Source organism: Rhinatrema bivittatum, chromosome 14 (assembly GCF_901001135.1).
Source record: "Rhinatrema bivittatum chromosome 14, aRhiBiv1.1, whole genome shotgun sequence".
In the NCBI taxonomy this organism is placed as follows: Eukaryota; Metazoa; Chordata; class Amphibia; order Gymnophiona; family Rhinatrematidae; genus Rhinatrema; species Rhinatrema bivittatum.
In genome coordinates this window covers 12,806,060-12,826,629 of record NC_042628.1, presented here as the reverse complement: position 1 = coordinate 12,826,629, position 20,570 = coordinate 12,806,060, and the positions used below count along the sequence as shown (strand labels likewise).

General features: G+C 46.0%; 1 protein-coding gene across 7 annotated transcripts in view; it reads right to left on the bottom strand.

Annotated features, from left to right (window-relative positions):
* The window catches only part of LOC115075824 (MICAL-like protein 2), a 57,254-nt gene extending 45,776 nt beyond the window's left edge, over nt 1-11,478 (bottom strand). For 5 of the 7 annotated variants that reach the window (XM_029576626.1, XM_029576629.1, XM_029576627.1 and 2 more), the window contains exon 1: nt 11,032-11,478. In XM_029576626.1, the coding sequence (XP_029432486.1) occupies nt 11,032-11,174 (143 nt within the window). In that variant the 5' untranslated portion in view covers nt 11,175-11,478. Of the gene's footprint in view, nt 1-9,168; nt 9,450-11,031 lie in introns of those variants that run through there. The other 2 variants (XM_029576633.1, XM_029576632.1) reach the window with 2 other exon arrangements.
* Nucleotides 11,479-20,570: the final 9,092 nt, after the last annotated feature.

The window sequence follows — 20,570 nt, the reverse complement described above, 5'->3', positions numbered from 1 at the left end:
ACAAAGCTACATGGTGTGTGTGTGTGTGCGCGCGTGTCGCTCTATTCACTTCTGTTCAGTCACGCATTTCCTCCATGCTTGCCTCTATTTTTAAAATATGAGAGCACATCCCCGCAAGTTCTCAGTCCCCTGTGGAATATCTTCTATCCTGCACTTATATCAGAACCAAGGCAAGATTAAGGTGATGTCACAGAGGCCCCAGTTCTGGAGCATAAAAACCATCTGATACTTATCCTATAATAACTGTTTACTAAGCACATTAGCGCTTGACAAAATGTGAGAAAAGGGCCTTCAATTGACTGACGAAAACTGGCAATTTTCCAACCAAACCTGGCAACCTCTCTCTGAAAGGTTCCGAGTGGAGCAGTAGCCTAGTAGTTAGAGCAGTGGGCTACAAACCAGCAAGACCAGCATTCAAATCCCACTGCCATTCCTTGTAAACCATCTGGGGAAAGGGGAATATCTATAGTAGCTAAATGTAAACTGCTGAAAAGTGCAATAATATAATAAATGTTGGCAACCTTCTTAAAGGCTGCATGCTCACAAGTGCTGTGAGAGCTGACTTGAACTAGGTTTGTTTCATATAAAACAGTGCTCATTAGGTGCATTTCTCTAATGCAAGAGTATCTATTGGGTGCGGTCATCTGTCTGTCCATCCATGTACATGTTGCACCTCAGCAACTATTTCATTTATCCATAAACTGTTGATATTCCACCTATTCCTAAATTCATCTCAAGGTGGATTACAATCAAAATTACAATTACAGTTCCATCACAATTTGCAAAGCAAAGAACATCAGACGCACATACAGATGGCTAAGGATGTGAGGCAGATTGTAAGTAGTCATCTAGATTGTACAGTACATGTGGTAGATAATAAAGGGTCAACGTGGATGGCGAGAATAATGAGATCTGTACAAGTAAACCAATCCAGTACAATAGTGCAAGCACAGAGTTTAGAGACATTAAGAAACCATTAAATAGCGTTAGCCCAGCGGTGGTCGAAATTGTGGGTTCATGGTCAAGAGGTTGTAGCAGCGTGACAAGTTGAAATCTCTGGCTTGGAATCTAGGGGGAGGCCTGGCCAAACAGCCAAGCCTTGATTTTCTTCTAGAAGGGGAGAGAAGACGGAGGGGGTAGAAGTATCTTGTTCCATCTTTTTGAGCCTAGCAGCTGAATGCTCGAAGACTTGAGCAGAAGCCAGATTAACTTGGAGGACAGGAGGGCTTAAAATTCGGCACAGAGTGGGGATGGTAGAAGGACTGAGAGTAGAAGGTTGGCAGGAAGTTCAGATCTTTATTCAAACCGATGTAAAATCACAGTTGCCCGACAACATTTACTGTTGGATCCCCTCTGCCGACTTTCTCTTGCTCCAAGGAAGGGACACGCGTCTTTGCACCATGATTCTAGCAAGCACCGCTCAACCTGTAGTTTATTGTCTTTGAATTTTTATGAACGTGTGTAACAATTTGTAATTTGGGGCCCTGCTTACTAAGCACTTTTCCCATAGGAGCAGAATGGGAAAAAAGCCTTAGTGAATCAGGCCCTGGATTAGTTAAAAAAAAAAATAATTATAAAAGTCATATGCTTCAACAGATGGGCTCTAGGTGCATATTGAGGGTTCCAGGAATCCCCCGTGCTGCCAGTATTTGCCACAATTCTCTGTTAAAGAAAAATAAACTGGCATTGGTGAAGGGATCACATATTATAGCCACTTTCCTCTAACCAGCCTCCAGGCCCTCACATATACCCAATTCCTTAGTGCTGACCTAATGGCAAATTACAGTACAGAATTAATCCAACCAAGGCACAAAAGAGAGGGGAGGATCTTGGGTGACATCAATTCAGGTTTCCCCACTATGGGCCCGATTCATAAAGGTTGTTGTCAATAGACAGAGAATGGGAGAAATACCTTATTGAATCAGGCCCTGTATGTCTCTGCTACATTTACAACTAATGCTGTAAAGTTCCCCCTTCTAATGTAGGATAGATGTTACAACCCCCTGCAAGCACAGCTATGCATGTACAAGTCAAGTTGATACACCCACACGCCAGCGTGCAAAAAAGTCGTAACTCAAATGGAAAGGGGAAAGTTAGCTCTGTAGCTCATCCCATCTGACCTGCTGCACAGGGAAAACTCGTCTCCTCCACCTTGAGTGACCACCTTTCCTAGCAGGTGAGGGGAGCTTACACCACAAGTTCATTCAGCCCTGTGCAGGGCTCATGCAATGGCATTAGGTGTCTTGCACCCCCTCCCTCATTGACTTACTACTGGCAGTTATCACAGCACAACATTCCCCCCCCCCCCCCCACCTACTCTCTCCCCAGAATGTCCTCCTGCCTTCTTCTCCCCCTTCACCAATATCTGACCTCTTATCTCCTTCTTGCATCTGATCCCTTTCCCAGCATTCATCCTTCTTCCTTCACCAGCACCCACCCTCCCTACCTCTCCCTCCTAAACATGGGTCGGCTGCCGGACCGAGGCTTACCTCCGAGGGATTGCGGAAATCACCTCGGGAATCTCGACTGGGGGAGGGACCCAATGGGTGTCACTGCAGGAGAGCGGGGCTAGTCTGTAGAGGTAAGATTTCTTCTTAATTTGGTTTTCATTGGTAAAAATTACTCTAACGCTGAGCGAGTGTGCATAGAGTCCCTAACTGCTATGGAGACGGAAAATACTGAAGAGCTGCACTTCCTGCAGGGGTATATGTACTAGGGCTGACGTCAGACTGAAATCTGATCCGTCTCCAACTGCGATCAGGAGTACACTATACCCACTGGTCCTGAGTCCATCTGCTACCCGCTAGGAAATTAAATTTTGCTGTTTTTCCGGGTGATTTGGGGTAGGAAATGACACAAAACAAGGTAGGCCTACCCCCTTCTAGGATAAAAGTAGAACTCCAGCTCAGATGTGTACAGCTGGTTGTAAACTTTGTGGATAATTTATTTATTTATTTATTTATAACTTTTCTATACCGAAATTCAAATAACAGAGTTAATTATCACTCCGGTTTACATTGCAACCATAAAACAGTGACAACGTTGTCTTACATAGAACAGGATACTCCACCTCAATTTATGCTTTACACTTTCCAGAGAGATTCTAGCTCTTCACCATGGGTGATCTAAACTCAACAGGAAAGCTGCCGCCTCCTGCTGAGACGTGAAATCTGGAGGAAGAGTGCAGGTGGAAAGGTTAATCCTGTCCAGCATTAAAAAAAAAAAAATCACAGTATTCTTTTGTTAGGTCTTCTACCCTTCTAGGCTACTCGATAAATACTCTGCCAGTAACATTTCAACCCAGAGAGGTTTGCCACCAGTTCAAATAAAAAAAAAAACAACCAATGATCCTTCTCTCCATATGTTATGGGACAAGAAAACAACAGGAAAAAGGAAAAACACGATTGTGCTAAACTTGCTTTCTGACTTATGGACTCCAAGCCCTAAAATAGAAAGTCATTATCAGCTCTGTTTCCCTGACCCATCGGCTTCCTGCCATGCCCACCACAGTAGACAAAACCAAATATGCATACCCTGCCTCCCCCAACCCAAGCTTAAAGGCCATCTATTCATGAGCATCAAGCAGAAGAAGAACAGAAAGAGCCAGCCAACCATTCCAGCCTGCAACAAAGTTACCCCTGAGATCACACTGGGTGCCTTCACTGCTCACAGCTAATGCCAGGAGGAGGGAGCTCCACCATGGCTCAAATTTAGAGCAACGCAGAGTTTCCTGCAGGCAATGATTTTTAACTCGCTTTTAGCCAACTGGCACCTTTAAAGCAGCAGCCCTGAATTTATCCCCATTGCATCTATGAACGGGGGGCAAAGCCAGTTCCAACTCAGCCTGACCCTTCTACTCAGGCTTAACAGGAAGATAAAAACACTGCCAGACAAGCAATAAAGCATTCCCGGTGGATATGAGCGAGAAATTGCAAAGAAAATAACTTTGGATTTCTGAGGATTTCAAGAGACTGAATAAATTGCACATGTGCAATTAGGTAAATCAGAACTTGTGAACAGGGCAATGGATGCCAATGAAAGGACAAACATGCCATGTTTTTTTGTTGTTGTTAAGAATATTAATGTAAATGAACATTGTAATCACTTACTACACAACAAGTGACAGCAGAAAAAGATCAATCGACTCATCCAGTTATTCCTGTCTGTATTGTAAGGATACATCCTAGCTGTCAGCCATAGAAGCTGGATCACTTGTGTAAGACATCAGTCCTTATTCAAGTCAGTTTTTGTTTTATTCATGGGTACTACAGTGTCCTGGGAGGGTGAGCACCCAGGTTCCCACCCTGCTCCCTCAGCCTTCAATGTCCTACCACCAGGCTCTGTAGTGTACTGATGGAGGTGTTTTAAAACTAGAGGCCTTGCGGTAGCGGGAGCTTAGCTTTGGTTATCACTACAGGTACAAGTTCCTTCTATGAAGCTGAGCTGTTGTCACTGCAGGAGTCACAAGCTTCACAGAATCAAGTTGCTACTGTGGCAGACCCATGCTAAAAAAAAAATGCATTTTAAAATATGGCTTAGTATTGTGAATAAATATTGTTGTACATTTCTATATGTAGACAATGTTATCTCCTAATGTAAGACCAAAGGGGTTCATCTCTCTGGTGCCCCTGTGTACCCACGGTCAGTCTAACTTCTTGTATGCCACTTTGAGCAAATTTCTATGAAAAGGCAGCTGATAAATCTGAATCATAATAAATCTGTATAAAAGCAACAGGCTTTTGTTATGTATGGAGCTTTAGAGCTGTGTGTGCTAAAATAGGATAGGAAGCATGCATTCAATAGGCAAGCAGCTCTCCACTTTAAGATATTGGTGTGATAACGATCTGAATAACTGTTACCCCACCCTACAACCTTTGTTTCAATTTAGCATCATGTGAGTGTCTCCCAGCAGGAGCACGTGGGAGTGCTGATGACTGCCCGGCCTAAGAGAACTGGGGATGTCCTCATCCCAGGACAACATCAGACCAGCCTCCTGCAGGCATGCCTTGGCACGTTCCTCCTCAGATAAAACAAGGTCTATGCTTTTTACAGCACTATGTTTTACTAAATTCTGGGTTAATTTGGTGAAAATAGGGTATCAGCGCATGAGGCTAGAACCAATCCCCCCCATTTTTGACATTCTCGTGATGGGACAATCAGTCTTGAGTTACATTTTGACTTAAGATGTGGTTTTCAGGAGCCAATTGTACGTCCGAGGACTACCTGTAATTTTCTAGTTTAATACTATACTTATGAGCTTTTAGAATGGTTATATAGCAAAAAAAAAAAAAAAATTTAAAGACATCAAACTAGAGAATTGAGTGGCAGACACCATGCAAGTGACAAGCAGAACAGGAAATGTGCAAATACACAATCATCAGGTAGGGAAACGTTGTCTCCAAGAGAACTCCTAGAGCTGTCAGAGGGAGACTGTTCTTTTCACTGGAAAAAGTTGTTAATCTTAGCTATCATGCACTGCAAACTGGTTAAAAGAAGTAGGGCTAAATTTATTTCCTTATTTGATTTATACTCCAACTTTTTGTGGGCACTCAGAAATTAATGCCTGCTCTTAGTGTTTGGATAATTGCCAGGTTCTTGTGACCTGGTTTAGCCTCTGTTGGAAACAGGATGCTGGGCTTGATGGACCCTTGGTCTGACCCAGTATGGCAATTTATGTTCTTATGTTCTAATTTCTGAGCCCAAAAATGTGCATATTGAACGCACAATTTATTTATTTTTTTCGCATTTGGGGTGACTAATTAATAGCCTCATCAACATGCCTTTGCATGTGATGAGCGCTATTAGTTTAGCAACATGGTGGATGCGCATTGAGGAGGCGCTAATCCCCTTATAGCATAAGGGGCTGTGGACGCACCTACACAACACACGTCCAACTGCGGGTTAAACAGTGTGCTCGGCTGAGCCCACAGTATTTCATCGGCTCTCCCCCCCCAGTCAGGTAGTGTATGTCGGCGGTCAAAAAAAACACAAAGAATGTTATGAATTACTAGGACAGGAATGGAGAATAAAACTAAGAATATCTGCTGTCATCTGTTGTGATGTGTGTGTGTATGAGAGAGGCTTCTAGGAAAAACTAAAAAGTCATAGGTTAGGAGGAGATGTTCTTCTGTGAATTGTAAACTGGTTAAAAGACAGGAAACAGTAAGATTAAAAGGTCAGTGTTCTCAGTGGAAAGAAGTAAACAGTGGAGTGCCTCAGGGGGAAGGGGTATGACACATAAGATGATCAAATTTGCAGATGACAAAATTATTCAGAGTAGTTAAGTCACAAGCGGATTGTGATACATTGCACGAAGACCTTGCGAGTCTGGAAGATTGGAAATCCATAATGACAGATGAAATATAATGTGAACAAGTGCAAGGTGATGCATACAGAGATAAATAATCCAAGTTGTAGTTACACATTGTTAAGTTTCATAGGAACTAACACCCAGGAAAGAGATCTAGGTATCATAGTGCATAATACATTGAAATAGTCAGCTCAGTGTGCTGCGGCAGTCAAAAAGCAAACAATCAGGCCGATACAGTACACCCGCCACTGGACACGTATTTTCCCTTACCCCTTATTCAGTAAGGGGCGGAAAACGCGCATCCAATCCGCCGAACCTAATAGCGCCCTCAACATGCAAATGCATGTTGATGGCCCTATTAGGTATTCACGCACGATTCAGTAAGTAAAATGTGCAGCCAAGCCACACATTTTACTTTCAGAAATTAGCGCCTACCTTTGGGTAGGCGCTAATTTCTTCGGGCACCAGGAAAGTGCACAGAAAAGCAGTAAAAACTGCTTTTCTGTGCACCCTCTGACTTAATATCATGGCGATATTAAGTCGGAGGTCCCGAAAGTTTCAAAAAGTAAAAAAAAAATAAATTTGAATTTGTCCCGCGGCTGTCGGGTCAAAAACCGGACGCTCAATTTTGCCGGTTTCCGAGCCTGTGGCTGTCAGCGGGCTCGAGAACCAACACCAGCAAAATTGAGCATCGGCTGTCAAACCCGCTGACAGCTGCCGCTCCTGTGAAAAAGGAGGCACTAGTGAGGCGCTAGTGTCCCTAGCGCCTCCTTTTGCCCGTTTTTACCACCGGGCCTAATTTAAATACTGAATCGCACGCACCAGCAAGTGGCCGGTGCGTGCGCCCGGAGAACGGGCGTTCGCCCACTCTCCCGCAGACTTTACTGTATCGGCCTGAATGTTAGGCATTATTAGGAAGGGAATGGTGAATAAAACGAAGGATGTCATAATGTCTCTATATCTCTCCATGGCGAGACCACACCTTGAATACTGGGTGCAATTCTGGTCGCTGCATCTCAAAAAAGATATTGTTGCACTGGAGAAAGTACAGAGAAGGGCAACCAAAATGATAAAGGAAATGGAACAGCTCCCCTATGAGGAAAGACTAAAGAGGTTAGGGCTGTTCAGCTTAGAAAAGAGACGGCTGAGGGGGGATATGATAGAGGTTTACAGAATCATAAAAGGACTTGAACAGGTTAATGTGAAATGAGTATTTACTCTTTTGGATAATACAAGGACTTCATGAGGTTAGCAAGCACACATTTAAAACAAATTGGAGAAAACTTCTTTTTCACTCAACACACAATTAAGCTCTGGAATTCATTGCCAGAAGATGTGATTAAGTCAGTCACTGTAGCTGGGTTTAAAAAAGGTTTGGAGAAGTTGCTGGAGAAGTCCATAAACTGCTGTTAATCAACAGGGAATAGTCACTGCTTGTTGCCGGTATTAGTAGCATGAGATCTATTTATTGTTTGTGTATTTGCCACGTACTTGTGACTTGGATTGGCCACTGTTGGAGACAGAATACTGGGCTTGATGGACCCTTGGTCTGATCCAGTATGGCTTATCTTATGTTCTTATGAGCACTAGACAGCAAGGCCTTTGACATGTTCCGCACAGAAAACTTATAAATAAATTGTGTGCTGAGTGGGAGGTGACGAAGTGTAGTGGTAAATGGAGTTTTCTCTGAGGAGGGGGTTGTTACTAACGCTGTGCCTCAGGGATCAGTCCATGGACCGGTTCTTTTCAACATTTTTGTGAGCAACATAATGGAAGAGTTGTTGGGAAAGGTTGTTGTCTTTTTGCTGATGATATCAAAATCTGTAACAGGGTGGACAGCCAGGAAGGTGTGGAAAACATGAAGCGGGATCTAGCGAAGCTCGAGGAATGGTCTGGCCGTTAAGATTTAATGCTAAAAAAAAAGGCAGAGTAATGCATTTAGGATGCAAAACCCCAAAAGATAAGGTACAGTATTTGAGGTGAAATTCTTCTAAGCACAAAGAAAGGGCAGGATCTGGGGGTAATTGTATCTGATGATCTTAACATGGCTAAACAGCTGCATAAAGCAACAGTAAAAGCCAGAAAGATGCTTGGCTGCATAGGGAGATGTTTGGGCAGCAGAAAAAGGGAGGTGATGTTGCCCCTGGATAAGTCCACGATGAGACCTCACTTGGAGTGCTGTGTACAGTTCTGGAGCGCGCACCTTCAGAAGGATAGAAACAGGATGGCGTCGGTCCTGAGGGTGGCTGCTAAATTGGTCAGGTTGACCCAGTCCTGCTTTCGTGCAGAGATGCGCTCCTGCATTTCTTAGGGGGAAGTCAGAACCCACAACTTCGTGTGTGCGATGGGGAAAACAGATGGGCCTCTTCGGGTCGTCCTAGCTGAGGTGGCGTAGTGGCCACCCCAGATGTGCTATGCTTCTCCCCCCCCCCCCCCCCCCCGACAGACATAAAATGGGAAACCATCTTCAGCATGTCTCGCCCTCTGTGTGCCGAGTTAACAAGTAACTGTGGTAAATGGAGAAATGCCCCACGTTTCCACGGAAATAGGGGCAAGCCATGCGAGACCACGACTCTTCCAAAGCCCCTCAAGGAATAATAATTCTTAAGGAAAAAAAGAAAAGAAAAGCATTTCCTAAAGCAGCTTGTACCCGACACCAGTGGGGCCAGCAGCCTGGAAACCCCCACGTTTGCTTGTAGAAATATTTTCCCGATCAGTGAATGATAAGACTCATTTGCTTTCTTAAGCACAAGCTTTAATTGCAAAAGAATAAAATCTCCAACTGTTGTTTAAGCTTGTTTAGCAACAGAAGTGACACCAAAACATTAAAACCTGCCAGAAAATCTTTCACAACTCACTTTACAATTAGCGGGGCTGGTTAACCCTTCTGATACTGAACTCGTTGTCTTTGTATGTCCGGGGCAGACCACGTGGCTTACTAACTGGGCCAAGGGCACGGCCGAGGCAAAGGGACAAGCAGGACGGAGCGGTCAGGGCGTTCCAGCTCTCATGGACGTCAGAACCGGACGGGAGGAGAGAACTTAAGTAGATTCAGCAGGAAAGGGCACTTGAAGAACTCCGGGCTGGTTTCCCCCTTGGGCTTCCGGTTACCGAAAGGATGGTGGACCCTGCGCTGTTTAAACATTCGGCTGTGGCATCTCCAGATCGAGAGGCTGCCCAGGACTCAGCATCCACCTTACGCACCCACAGGGCCAGCTCTAAGATTTTAGTAGCCATAGGCAGGACCCTCGGAGGTCAGATTCACCCCCCCCCCCCTCCCCTCCCCTCCCGGGGACTGGCAAGCAGGGGAGGGGACGCTGGGCCAGAGTGAATCAGTGGTGCCCACTTGAAGTGGCGAGGGTGCACGGCCCTAAAGCAGTTGCCTGTGCCTAAATCTAGGCCTGCACACCTGACCCTGGACAGCAGCCAGCAGCCAGCACCAAGGTGGGCTGAAGCACAGAGCACAGCTTTCAAAAAGCATCTGTAAAGCTGAAGGACAGAAAAAAATGACAGGTATACTGCATGGCCGTGTGTCAGGGAGCAGCCCTGCTTCTGTGATATCCCAGCTCCTCTAGACTCACTGCTGCTATCCTGCTTTCTGATGGGAGCCTGGAGTTTTAGATTAAATGAGCTCCAGCTCCCTCCTTTCTTTCCCTGCCTACACTGCTGGGAGCTGTCACACTCTGCCCAGCTCCTTGTCTCACCGGGCTCAGGAGTAAAACGCTGACCTAGAAAGACACTGGCACCACGGGGCACCATTTACCAAAGCCGATCAGAAGCCCCGGGCACCACGGGAGGAAGAAGAGGCGGCATGCAAGGACCTGGAATACTTGTGCCGGTCTGAGAGTGGCTCTTACTGCCCGGACCTAGAACCCCCGGGGACCTCGGGAGGAGGAGGCATGCAAGGACCTGGAATACTTGTGCCGGTCTGAGAGTGGCTCTTACTGCCCGGATCTAGAACCCCGGGGGGCCACGGGAAGAGGAGACATGCAAGGACCTGGAATACTTGTGCCGGTCTTACTGCCCGGATCTAGAACCCCCGGGGACCACGGGAAGAGGAGACATGCAAGGACCTGGAATACTTGTGCCGGTCTGAGAGTGGCTCTTACTGCCCGGATCTAGAACCCCGGGGGACCACGGGAAGAGGAGACATGCAAGGACCTGGAATACTTGTGCCGGTCTTACTGCCTGGATCTAGAACCCCTGGGGACCACGGGAAGAGGAGAGATGCAAGGACCTGGAATACTTGTCCTGGTCTCAGGGTGGCTCTTACTGCCCGGATCTAGAACCCCGGGGACCTCGGGAGAGGAGACATGCAAGGACCTGGAATACTTGTGCCGGTTGCGAGTGGCTCTTACTGCCGGATCTAGAACCCCTGGGGACCTCGGGAAGAGGAGAGACATGCAAGGACCTGGAATACTTGTCCTGGTCTCAGGGTGGCTCTTACTGCCCGGATCTAGAACCCCCGGGGACCTCGGGAGGAGGAGGCATGCAAGGACCTGGAATACTTGTGCCGGTCTGCGAGTGGCTCTTACTGCCCGGATCTAGAACCCCCGGGGACCTCGGGAAGAGGAGGAGACATGCAAGGACCTGGAATACTTGTGCCGGTCTGCGAGTGGCTCTTACTGCCCGGATCTAGAACCCCGGGGGACCACGGGAGGAGGAGGCATGCAAGGACCTGGAATACTTGTGCCGGTCTCAGGGTGGCTCCCCCTACTCACATGAGATCCGGCCGGTGCCGGTGCAGGATGGCACAGAACGCCAGCCCGTCCCGGAAGGAGGTGGTCATGTTGGTGATGCTCACGTCCCGGTAGCCGTCGCACTGCTGGCGGCACCACTGCTGGAGGGCTTTGATCGCCGCCATCCCGCCGGGCGGGGGAGGGGAGGGGGCCCCCGGGGCAGCGGCCTCGCCTTAAAGCTTTGGCCCCCGCCGGGACGTTTCGCTGGGAAAGCGCAACATGTGCGACGCCCCGCAGAAGTTGTGGCTCAAGTCCTGGGAAAGTTCCCAATCCGGCGGCACCGTTTCAGCGCTCAGCTCGGCCCCAGGTCCCGGGAGCGGGGTCGCCCCCCACCCACGGCTGCGGCTTTCCTCCGATCTCCGCCGATCCAGCCTGGGAGCCGCGGTCGCTGCCGTGTCCGGGGAGGGGGGGAGGAGCGAGGGGGGCCGGGCCGGATATCAGGGAGAGGCCGAGGGAGGAGCCAGGGCCGGCGGCCGCCAACCCGGGCGCCCACTGGGGCTGAACTTTCCCGAAAAGTGGAGGGCGCTGGGGCGGCAGCTGCTGCCAGGCTTCGCGTGCGCGCAGGCGCTTGGCTTTTCGCGTGCGCAGCGATCGCGCTAAGGCTGCGGCTAACGCCAAAGCGCCTCCTCCAGGTGCGCGAGGAGCGCACCAGGGCCGCCTGGAGTCCAACCTTCAACAGGAGGACGGGGGCTAAAATGAAAGAAGCCATAAGCCGCGGCCACCACTGGACGTGAGTGTCCCAAGGGGAAGCCGGGATCCGGGGTGACCCGTCTGTGAAAGTTTTAGGGAGGTTATGGCTTTTCCTCCCGCTCCTTTGGGGTCCCATCACCCGCCTTTATTCACAACGAGCCAGGGTTGGGTCCCCCCTCCTAGGGCCCATAGGGGGGTCACTGTTGAGCGATGCGTGGATCTCCTCCCGACCCAGGGGACTGGGGATGACGCCTTCATAGTCTCCCCAGCCCGGTTTGACCCGTTGTGCATGGACTGTGCTGCCAAGGCATGGGAAGGCCTCGCCTCCCCTCTTCACACAAGGCAAGTCTTCGGGTCTATCTTGCCACAGTCCGGTAGGGTTACCCCTCCGTGCTGGCCATCATGCTTGAGACCTGCGCCCCGTGTGCAGCCACGGGATCAGAGGGCAAGAGTATCCCAGCTCAGACTGTTCTTTTGTAAGATATGGGAAAGGTGGCTGCTTGCAGCTCGGTGGAACTGTTTCTTTTAGATCTGCACAGATTGTGTTGTACTTTACCCTTAAAGGGACTGGGCACTGCTGTTGGGTGGCTCCATAACTTAACAACTGCCAGTTTAAAACTCATTCTTTCTAATATTAATGGCTGAACCCCTATTCAGAGTGTGTGGTTTAGTTGTTGTTGTTGTTGTTTATTTATTTAAAATAATTATAGTCCACTTGTAACAATAAAATCATACTAAGCGGCTAACAATCAAAATAAAACACAATAAAACCACACGATTGTTTTAACATAAATCATAAAATTACAGACAAAACAAAATACTAGTACTATTCTAACTATACATATGACCATATTTAGCTGTTTCAGTCATAATAATATAAGAATCTAAAATGTATTTATTTAGATTTTTATATTCTGCTTTTCGGCACTTCAAACTGCATATCAAAATGGATTACATTCAGATACTAATAACTAATAAAATCTATCAAACATAAGAACATGCCATACTGGGTCAGACCAAGGGTCCATCAAGCCCAGCATCCTGTTTCCAACAGTGGCCAATCCAGGCCATAAGAACCTGGCAAGTACCCAAAAACTAAGTCTGTTCCATGTTACTGTTGCTTGTAATAGCAGTGGCTATTTTCTAAGACAACTTAAGTAATAACAGGTAATGGACTTCTCCTCCAAGAACTTATCCAATCCTTTTTTAAACACAGCTATACTAACTGCACTAACCACATCCTCTGGCTACAAATTCCAGAGTTTAATTGTGCGTTGAATGAAAAAGAACTTTCTCCGATTAGTTTTAAGTGTGCCACATGCTAACTTCAAGGAGTGCCCCCTAGTCTTTCTATTATCATGGAGAAAAAACAGTGTATTCTGTCTGAAACAGCCTCCTACCAGTTCCTCTGATATTCTGAACAGGGTGATATCATCCTTTTAGATTTGTTTGTTTTTCTTTTTTTGCATTCCAGGATAAATACCTTAGGTTGAGGAGGATATGCAGGAAGGTATCTGAAAGAAGGCTGCCAGTGGTAAAGGCATGGCCAGGGGAGGACTGACAGTGATCTAGGTGCCCTGGCAATAAGGGTCATTGACCCCTATCCACCCATCCGAGGCTAGGAGGGAGTGCTGTGGGCCATCGGGCACTGCCCTATTGCACTAATGGTCAGTCCAGGCCCTGGGTATGGCAGGGTTCCCTGTTCAGCCAAAAGTAGAGGGAAATAGCCTGACCAAACTAGGGGCCAGATTGATTAAGGTGTTTCTCCCATTTTGTATCTATGGGAAAAAGCCTTAGTGAATCAGGTACCTCATTTGTGGATGAACTGGCTTTGGAGAAGCACTGAGTATTTGGTAGGATTGGGTGAACTTTCTCCAAACTATTTGGAATCCAGGCCTAGATATGCAAATAATGGACTTAAATTTGTTCAGATAATCATTGTGATCTGCAATCCAGTTAAGAGTTGACAGATTAAAAAAATATATCCAGATTTGTCTGGTTTAGTTTATTCTGTAAACATTTGCAGGCATTCAATGTGAAATAACAGGTAAATGCAAACCTGCGAATGTTCCCATCCAAATGAGGTGAAAAAGACCGGCATTAGGTGAATATGGAGATTTGAATTGTTCCAGGATCCAGTTTGTCCGAGTTCAGCCAGAAATAGCCTGCAATTCTCTGAGATGATTCATATTTCTGCCCTGCTGTTCGCAGCTGTTCTCCAAAACCAGTGGCCGAGACTCAGATGATGTATTTAACACGGGTTTGTATTGTGAAATATCTGGGGCTGGTGATTATTATGCAGTTTGGGCATTGCTGATTTAAGATAAGTAGGACAACCCTTCCATTTAATTAAAGTGGTCGCTTTTGAATTGTCAGCTGTGTACTTTTGCAATGCTTTCTGCGAGGTCTTGGAGCCCCCCTGTGTAATGTTTAATGTAAACGCAGTTCAGTGAGGATGTTACCTTTTACCTGCGCTATCACCAGTGGCCAGGTGACCTGCATGGTGCTGGAGGGTTTGACACCCAGAAAACAAACAGTCCCTGATGGAGAGCAGACAGGAGGAATCCCTGTGGTTTGTGGGATGGGAGACGGACCACAGGGGGAGCCCCTTCTCTCCTAGCACAGAGCCCATCCCCCTGCGCTGCCTGAGAGGGTGGGTGGGCGGGGCGAGCCAGGGTTTGGCAGCAGGGTGAGGTTTACTCACAGGCTCGATGATTTAGTGTATAGCTAAGAGGAAGCAGGAGTTTCCGCCTTCCCAGGTCGTGCAGACACGTGGTTTATGATTCTGCCTGGCCGGTGCTCCGTTTTTACTTTCCAGGCACAGAAACCCTAAGGCCCATCCGGTCTATGGCTTCCCCCTCACATCTCCCCAGCCAGGCACTCTCTGTGCTTAGTCCACACTTTCCTGAATTTCCTTCCTGTTTTGCCTCCCCTGGGAAGGGCATTCCAGGCACCCAATCACCCTTTCCTTGAAGACATAGTTTCTGATGTTATCCCAGATTCCCTTGGTGCTAGAACTTCCTTTCCACTAGGAGGGAACATTTTTTTATTTTTTTTTTTGCATTTTGTGCATTATTTCTGCCTTTGAGGTGTTTGAATGTCTCTTTCATACTGGGCTCCCTCCTCTCCTCTAGGATATTCCTAGGTAAGTCCTTAGGCCTTTGGATGCAGATGTTGCAGTGCCTGCCTGGGGTTAATGCAGGTTCCTAATGCTGGGCCTTAAGAGAACGAGCTTCTAAGCCAGGGCTTCCCAAACCTGTCCTGGGGACCCCTCAGCCAGTTGGGGTTTCAGGATCTCCACAATGAATACGCAGGAGATAAATTTACATATACAGAGTCTCCATGGTATGCAAATTCTAAACATTTTAAACATGCGTAGCTCCTCAGACATGGGATAGAAACAAGACCACTGAGGACGGTTAATGAATTTGTTTTTTAACATGTGAATGACCTATAAATGACCAGAGCTTCTCTGTTAATGTGCACTGTGAGGGTGTTTATATATTGTGTTATTCAAGCATGATGAGCTATAGAAATTCATGGTTTGTGTGAAGCCCCCAGGGAAAGGGGTAAGGTAGCTCTCTGCAGGGTTAGTTACTAGAATGGTCCAGCAAGCTAAAATGTTCCTTAAAAGGAAAAGAAAACAAAAAAACCCTGAATTAGCACAAGTATGAAACTTGTGAGGAGCAGCACCCGTAGTCAAGGCTTCAGCTTTAGCCACAGAATTTTCCCTCATCTTCATTCACAACTTAATTACTTTTTTCAGGAAAATAAAATACATCTCCCCTTCAATCTCCTCAAGCTGGTGAGTACAGAGAGCGGAGACGATGCGCCCTCTGATTTTTTTAAAGGCGACACTAGAAATGTTATTAATAGGGAAGGGAAATTTGAAGTGGAAACTGCTGGGAGGAGGTAATAAGAATTTAGGGAAAAGTAGCTTGGAAAGCAACCTAGGTAGAGAGGTAATAACCTGGGAGCTTTGTTTTCAGCTTTTATTTTATTTTGCCTGGGATTTTCAATGTTAGAACCAAAAAAAAAAAAAAAAGGTTGGTTTAAAAATGACTTTGATGTAACACAGTTGAAAAATCATTGGAAAAGTTATTTTCCTATTCATTTCTTTTAAACATCGAAATTACCAGGCAAAATTAAAATAAAAAACTGAAAATGAAGGTCCCTCCTAATAGCTCAGGAGTACTGGAAGACTTGTAGATTGCCATTGGCCGTGCCCTGATTCCCCATCCTTTTCCTGCATGGTGAGGCTTGCAGATCATCCAGGTTTAATTAAATTACCACTCTGTCTGTTTCAGCCTTCTGAGTCCAACGAATGTGGAGGTAGTTTTCTGTTTCACAAACCTGAACTACAGGAATAACAAGTGATTAGTTCAGTGGTGAAACTGAAAGTTCATTTTGCATCACATTATGCTTACTTGCTAGCATTCCTAGAACTTGACCCTTGAACACAAGCATAAGCCCGAGCCACACCTTCAAAGCAGCCACAGTACCTCATTCCCAAGCCACAGTCTTGAGCACACATGGGCTCTCCCTTCTCATCAATGCTGCTAATGTTCCCTGCAGCTGCCGCCACCACCACACAGATTCTAGCCTGTTCCCTCCCAGTGAAGCCTTGCTTTCCCTGCGTGGAGGCGTAGTCTGGTGGTTGGAGCTATCGGCTGAGAAGCAGGGAAGCCAGGTTTGAAGGCTCACTGTGGCTCCTTGTGACCTCGAACAAATCTCTGCACCCTCCATCGCCTACAAATGTAAGGCCTGATTTACTAAGCTCCTCCCCCCGACACAAAATGGGAAAGTAGCTTTACTAAATCTGAACCTTAGATTGTAAACCCATACCGGCACAGGAAAATACCTCCAGCACCTAAATGTGACTTGCCTTCAGCTACCAACAAAGAGGTGTGAGCTAAATGCAAAACCACAGAACAGTTCGTGTCAGGTGGCGCACTGAGGGAAGGACGCCACCCTATTTTCTAATGCTCAGTGAATGAAAGCTTTGAGGGCACAATGCAAGAGTAAACTGCCTGGGCAGGAGGAGAACCTGAGTCTGGGAAATATTGCGGGGGGGGGGGGGGGGTGGATTAGGGTACGCTGCTGTCCTGGCAAGGAGGACACTCTGCTTTCAAGGTTTATGAAAAAGAGCCCCCTGCCTATTGCCAGCTGGTGAGAGAGTGACAATGAGCTGTAAAAACTGTTATGTATTATTTGTTCAGGATTAGTGGGTATTCTGCCCTTTCTGAAGCTGGTCTCAAGGTGGATTACAATAAACTTAAATGAACATGCGTTAAAAGAAGAAAGGGTTGTTTTTTTTTTTATTATCTGTCATTCCCAGTAACAAATCTAAATAAATACATGAATAAAAATATACAACTAAGAAAGTAATAGGGAAGAGATGATACTTTTGTCACACTAATGAATGATTAAAGATTCAAGCTTTCAGAAGTACTAAAACTAACTTAGGCCAGCTTCCCAATCCCTGTACCCATCGCAGCCCCTTATATTCCCCAGATCCAAGAAATAATTTGATGCCATATCTCCCGGAGAGACCAGACTATAGCTTTATTGTTAACAATACCAGCAAATAACAGAATCGCAAACACGCCCTGGATGCAGCTTACCCAACTGTACAGGCTCGATGTTTGACTTGGTGCAGGAATGTTGTCTCTTGACTCCAGATCAGTGACCAACTCAAGTCCCTTACATGACCTGCCGATCCATGCCATGCTGGGCCCAGTCAAACCTGAAGCAACACGAGCAGGCATTTGTTATATCTGAGGTCCCAGCAATCTCTGCCACGCCAAGCTTTAGGTTGCGGGTGCCTCCCATCTCCCAAGGATCTTCTTGTAGCTGATGGACTTGCTTTCGAATTTCTACTACAACACAGTTGGGTTCTCCCCCCTCCCACCAGGATGGATTTTTCCAGAGGAATAGGTAGGCTTTACCTAGCTCCTGCCTCACCTTTTCTCGCTGCTCCCTGCTTTTATTACCCATTTCTGTCTTTTTCAGGTAAACCTGGCAGGAGCTTACTCTTCTACATTCTTATCTCTGGCCTAGGGTTCCTGGAGCCATTGTTTGTTAATGGCCTGGGGAAAGGGCCATGCCTGCTGGATGGAGACCAAGCTGCTGCATTGACTCATCTCATTTAGTACTCCCAACAGCTTGCATCTCCAAATGTTTATTACTCTTATGAAAGTTTCTTTTCTTTTTTTTTCCTCTAAACTCATTTTAGCTTTGGCTGTCTAATACAATACTCTCTTTCACCTTTTTTTATAATCATTGTGCTGAAAGCACCACTGTTTATCTTATCTATTTTATTGGGTTACATCGTTATCAAATAATGCCTTGCTCTTTTCATTAACTAATCAATGGATTTTCATTCTGTCCTTCTTAAGTCAAATCCAGTAATTGATATGCACATTTATGTTTTGGGGTTCCTGCCTCCCCCTCTCAATATGCATGATAAATGTATAAAAATTATTGAAAAAAACATTATTAATTACTAACTTATTTAAAAAAAAAACCCAGACTCCAAATAGCACATACCAAAATTGTTTAATATACATACATGCAGCAGAGAAAATTTATACAGACAAGAAATAGTGATTCATGAGCAAGCTGTAACTTGACAAAAAGATTTTTTTTTTTAACATTCACTGAAAAACACTTTAAATATATAGATCAATAATAGTACCAGCTCTGTCCCTTAAATACAATGTGTTGGTAAAGACTATGAACCTGGGTAAATACAATGTTGCTGTTTGCAGCATGAAAGAGAACAATGTTGCTATTTGAAAAGTGACACAATTGCTTCTTAAATGGAAACAATGTATACAAGTGTGTAGACCAGACAAGACGCACACGTAATTAGACATCCATGCCAAAGTGCTCCATCCTCAATTACCTCAAGTGCACATAGACACACAATTCACACAACGTATTACAAATGATAACAGACGTTGCTGTATTGGCAAACTTCAAAATATTAGAGTACAGCATTCGGTAAAAGCTGCATGCATTACCCAAACATTTTATTTAAACTGAAGACTAGCAAAGCAGCTCATGTGCTGACATTGTCAAGCTCTCATAGGGCACTGCCTAACAAAGGTCAGAAAAATTGGTTCTAAAAGATAGTGGGCTAGCTTCAAAGACAGCTCAACCCATGTTAGAATTTAAAGTCCAGGGTCAGCTGGTAAGAGTCCCAGAGGTGTAGATGAAAGACATCTCAAATTTGGCCATATGTAGGCAAGCAAGGGTCGGGGCCATCGAGGCCCCCATTGTGGTACCTTTAATCTGCTGGGGAAAAAAAAAAACTGGTCATTGAACTTAAAGTAGTTCCACATAAGGGCAATGGCAGCCAATTCGGTGTCAAAAGTACAGTGGCCTCGTGAGAACCCCTGGATATTAATGGTCTCCTGGTGTTCGAGGAGGAAGTTAAATTTTTCTGGAGTGATGTCTTTGTGTGCTAAACCTGCGTCCTGTACTTGCCTAATGAGGGCTTGTAATGCTGGCGTGGGATCAGATGGCAAAGGAATGTAGAAATTCACATCCTCCGGCCCCTTTAATTTCTACTTCTGATCCCTCGCCAGCATTACAAGCCCTCATTAAGCAAGTACAGGACACAGGTTTAGCACACAAAGACATCACTCCAGAAGAATTTAACTTCCCCCTTCAACCCTTTCCTCGGGTTCCACTGTTTTATCTGGTCCCCAAGATTCACAAATCCCTGTTTCCCCCGCCAGGACGTCCGATAGTATCTGGTATTGGGTCAGTTCTGGAACCACTATCCAAGCTCGTGGATTCACTCATTTGCCCGTGTGTCCTTTGAGCAGATCATTTGTACGTGATTCCACTGACTTCATTCTACAAATGCAGGACGTTCCATATATTGAAGACACTCGGTTGCTAGTAACAGTGGATATTGCTGCTCTTTATATCAACATCACGCAAGAGGTTCTTTTGATTAATCCATTAATATTAGCATGGCTGGCAAAATAGCAAATGTTGAACAGCCCAAGCTCTGTAGCATCTGGAGCATCTCATTCCTTCCTACCCAGTCTTACAGAAAAGCTGGGTAGCTCTGCATGATGTTGCTGGAGCTCTCTCCCTGTCAGGCCAATGCAGTATAAATGTTCTAAAAATGGGCATTGGTATTGAGCGCCCATTTTCCTAATGCACGCCCATCCACCTCTCCTGAGCGAGCGATGCAATATGCTACTGAACTGGCATGTTAAAAAGGATGCACTAAGGGAAATTGTCCATCCCTAGTGCATCCTTTACACCAGGCACCCAGGAAACATAGGTGTGTGTGTGTGGAAGGGGGGTTAGGAAAATGGATGCCCGTTTTATCCCGCGGCAGCCACGTGACCACAATATACACGGGCTGCAGTGAGTATATTGTGGGTGTATATTATGCGCCCAGAAATTTTGTTTTTCAGGCAAGCCTTTTAATTTTGCATGGTGCTGCTTTCTGCGGTTCCTCCTATTTAGTATCATTACGATATTAAGCAGGAGGAATGACAGAAAAGCAGTAATTTTTGTGCTTAGGTCGAGTCCTTGACACGTGGCAAGACTTTACGCTGCTCCGGGGCAGGTGTAAAATTATCCATGTTAAAAAGTGCATGTTGGGTGCATGGTGACTTTTTTTGCAATGGGGTAATAGCTAATAGCCTCATCTACGTGGCATTTACGTGTGATGAGCGCTATTAGCCATGCGCTTGTTTTGGATATACGTTTTGGATGCGCTAATCCTATTACTGCATCGGGAGTTATTCTAGCGCATCCAAAATGCGCATCTAACTGCGCGTCAAGCTGTGCGCTAGGCTGAG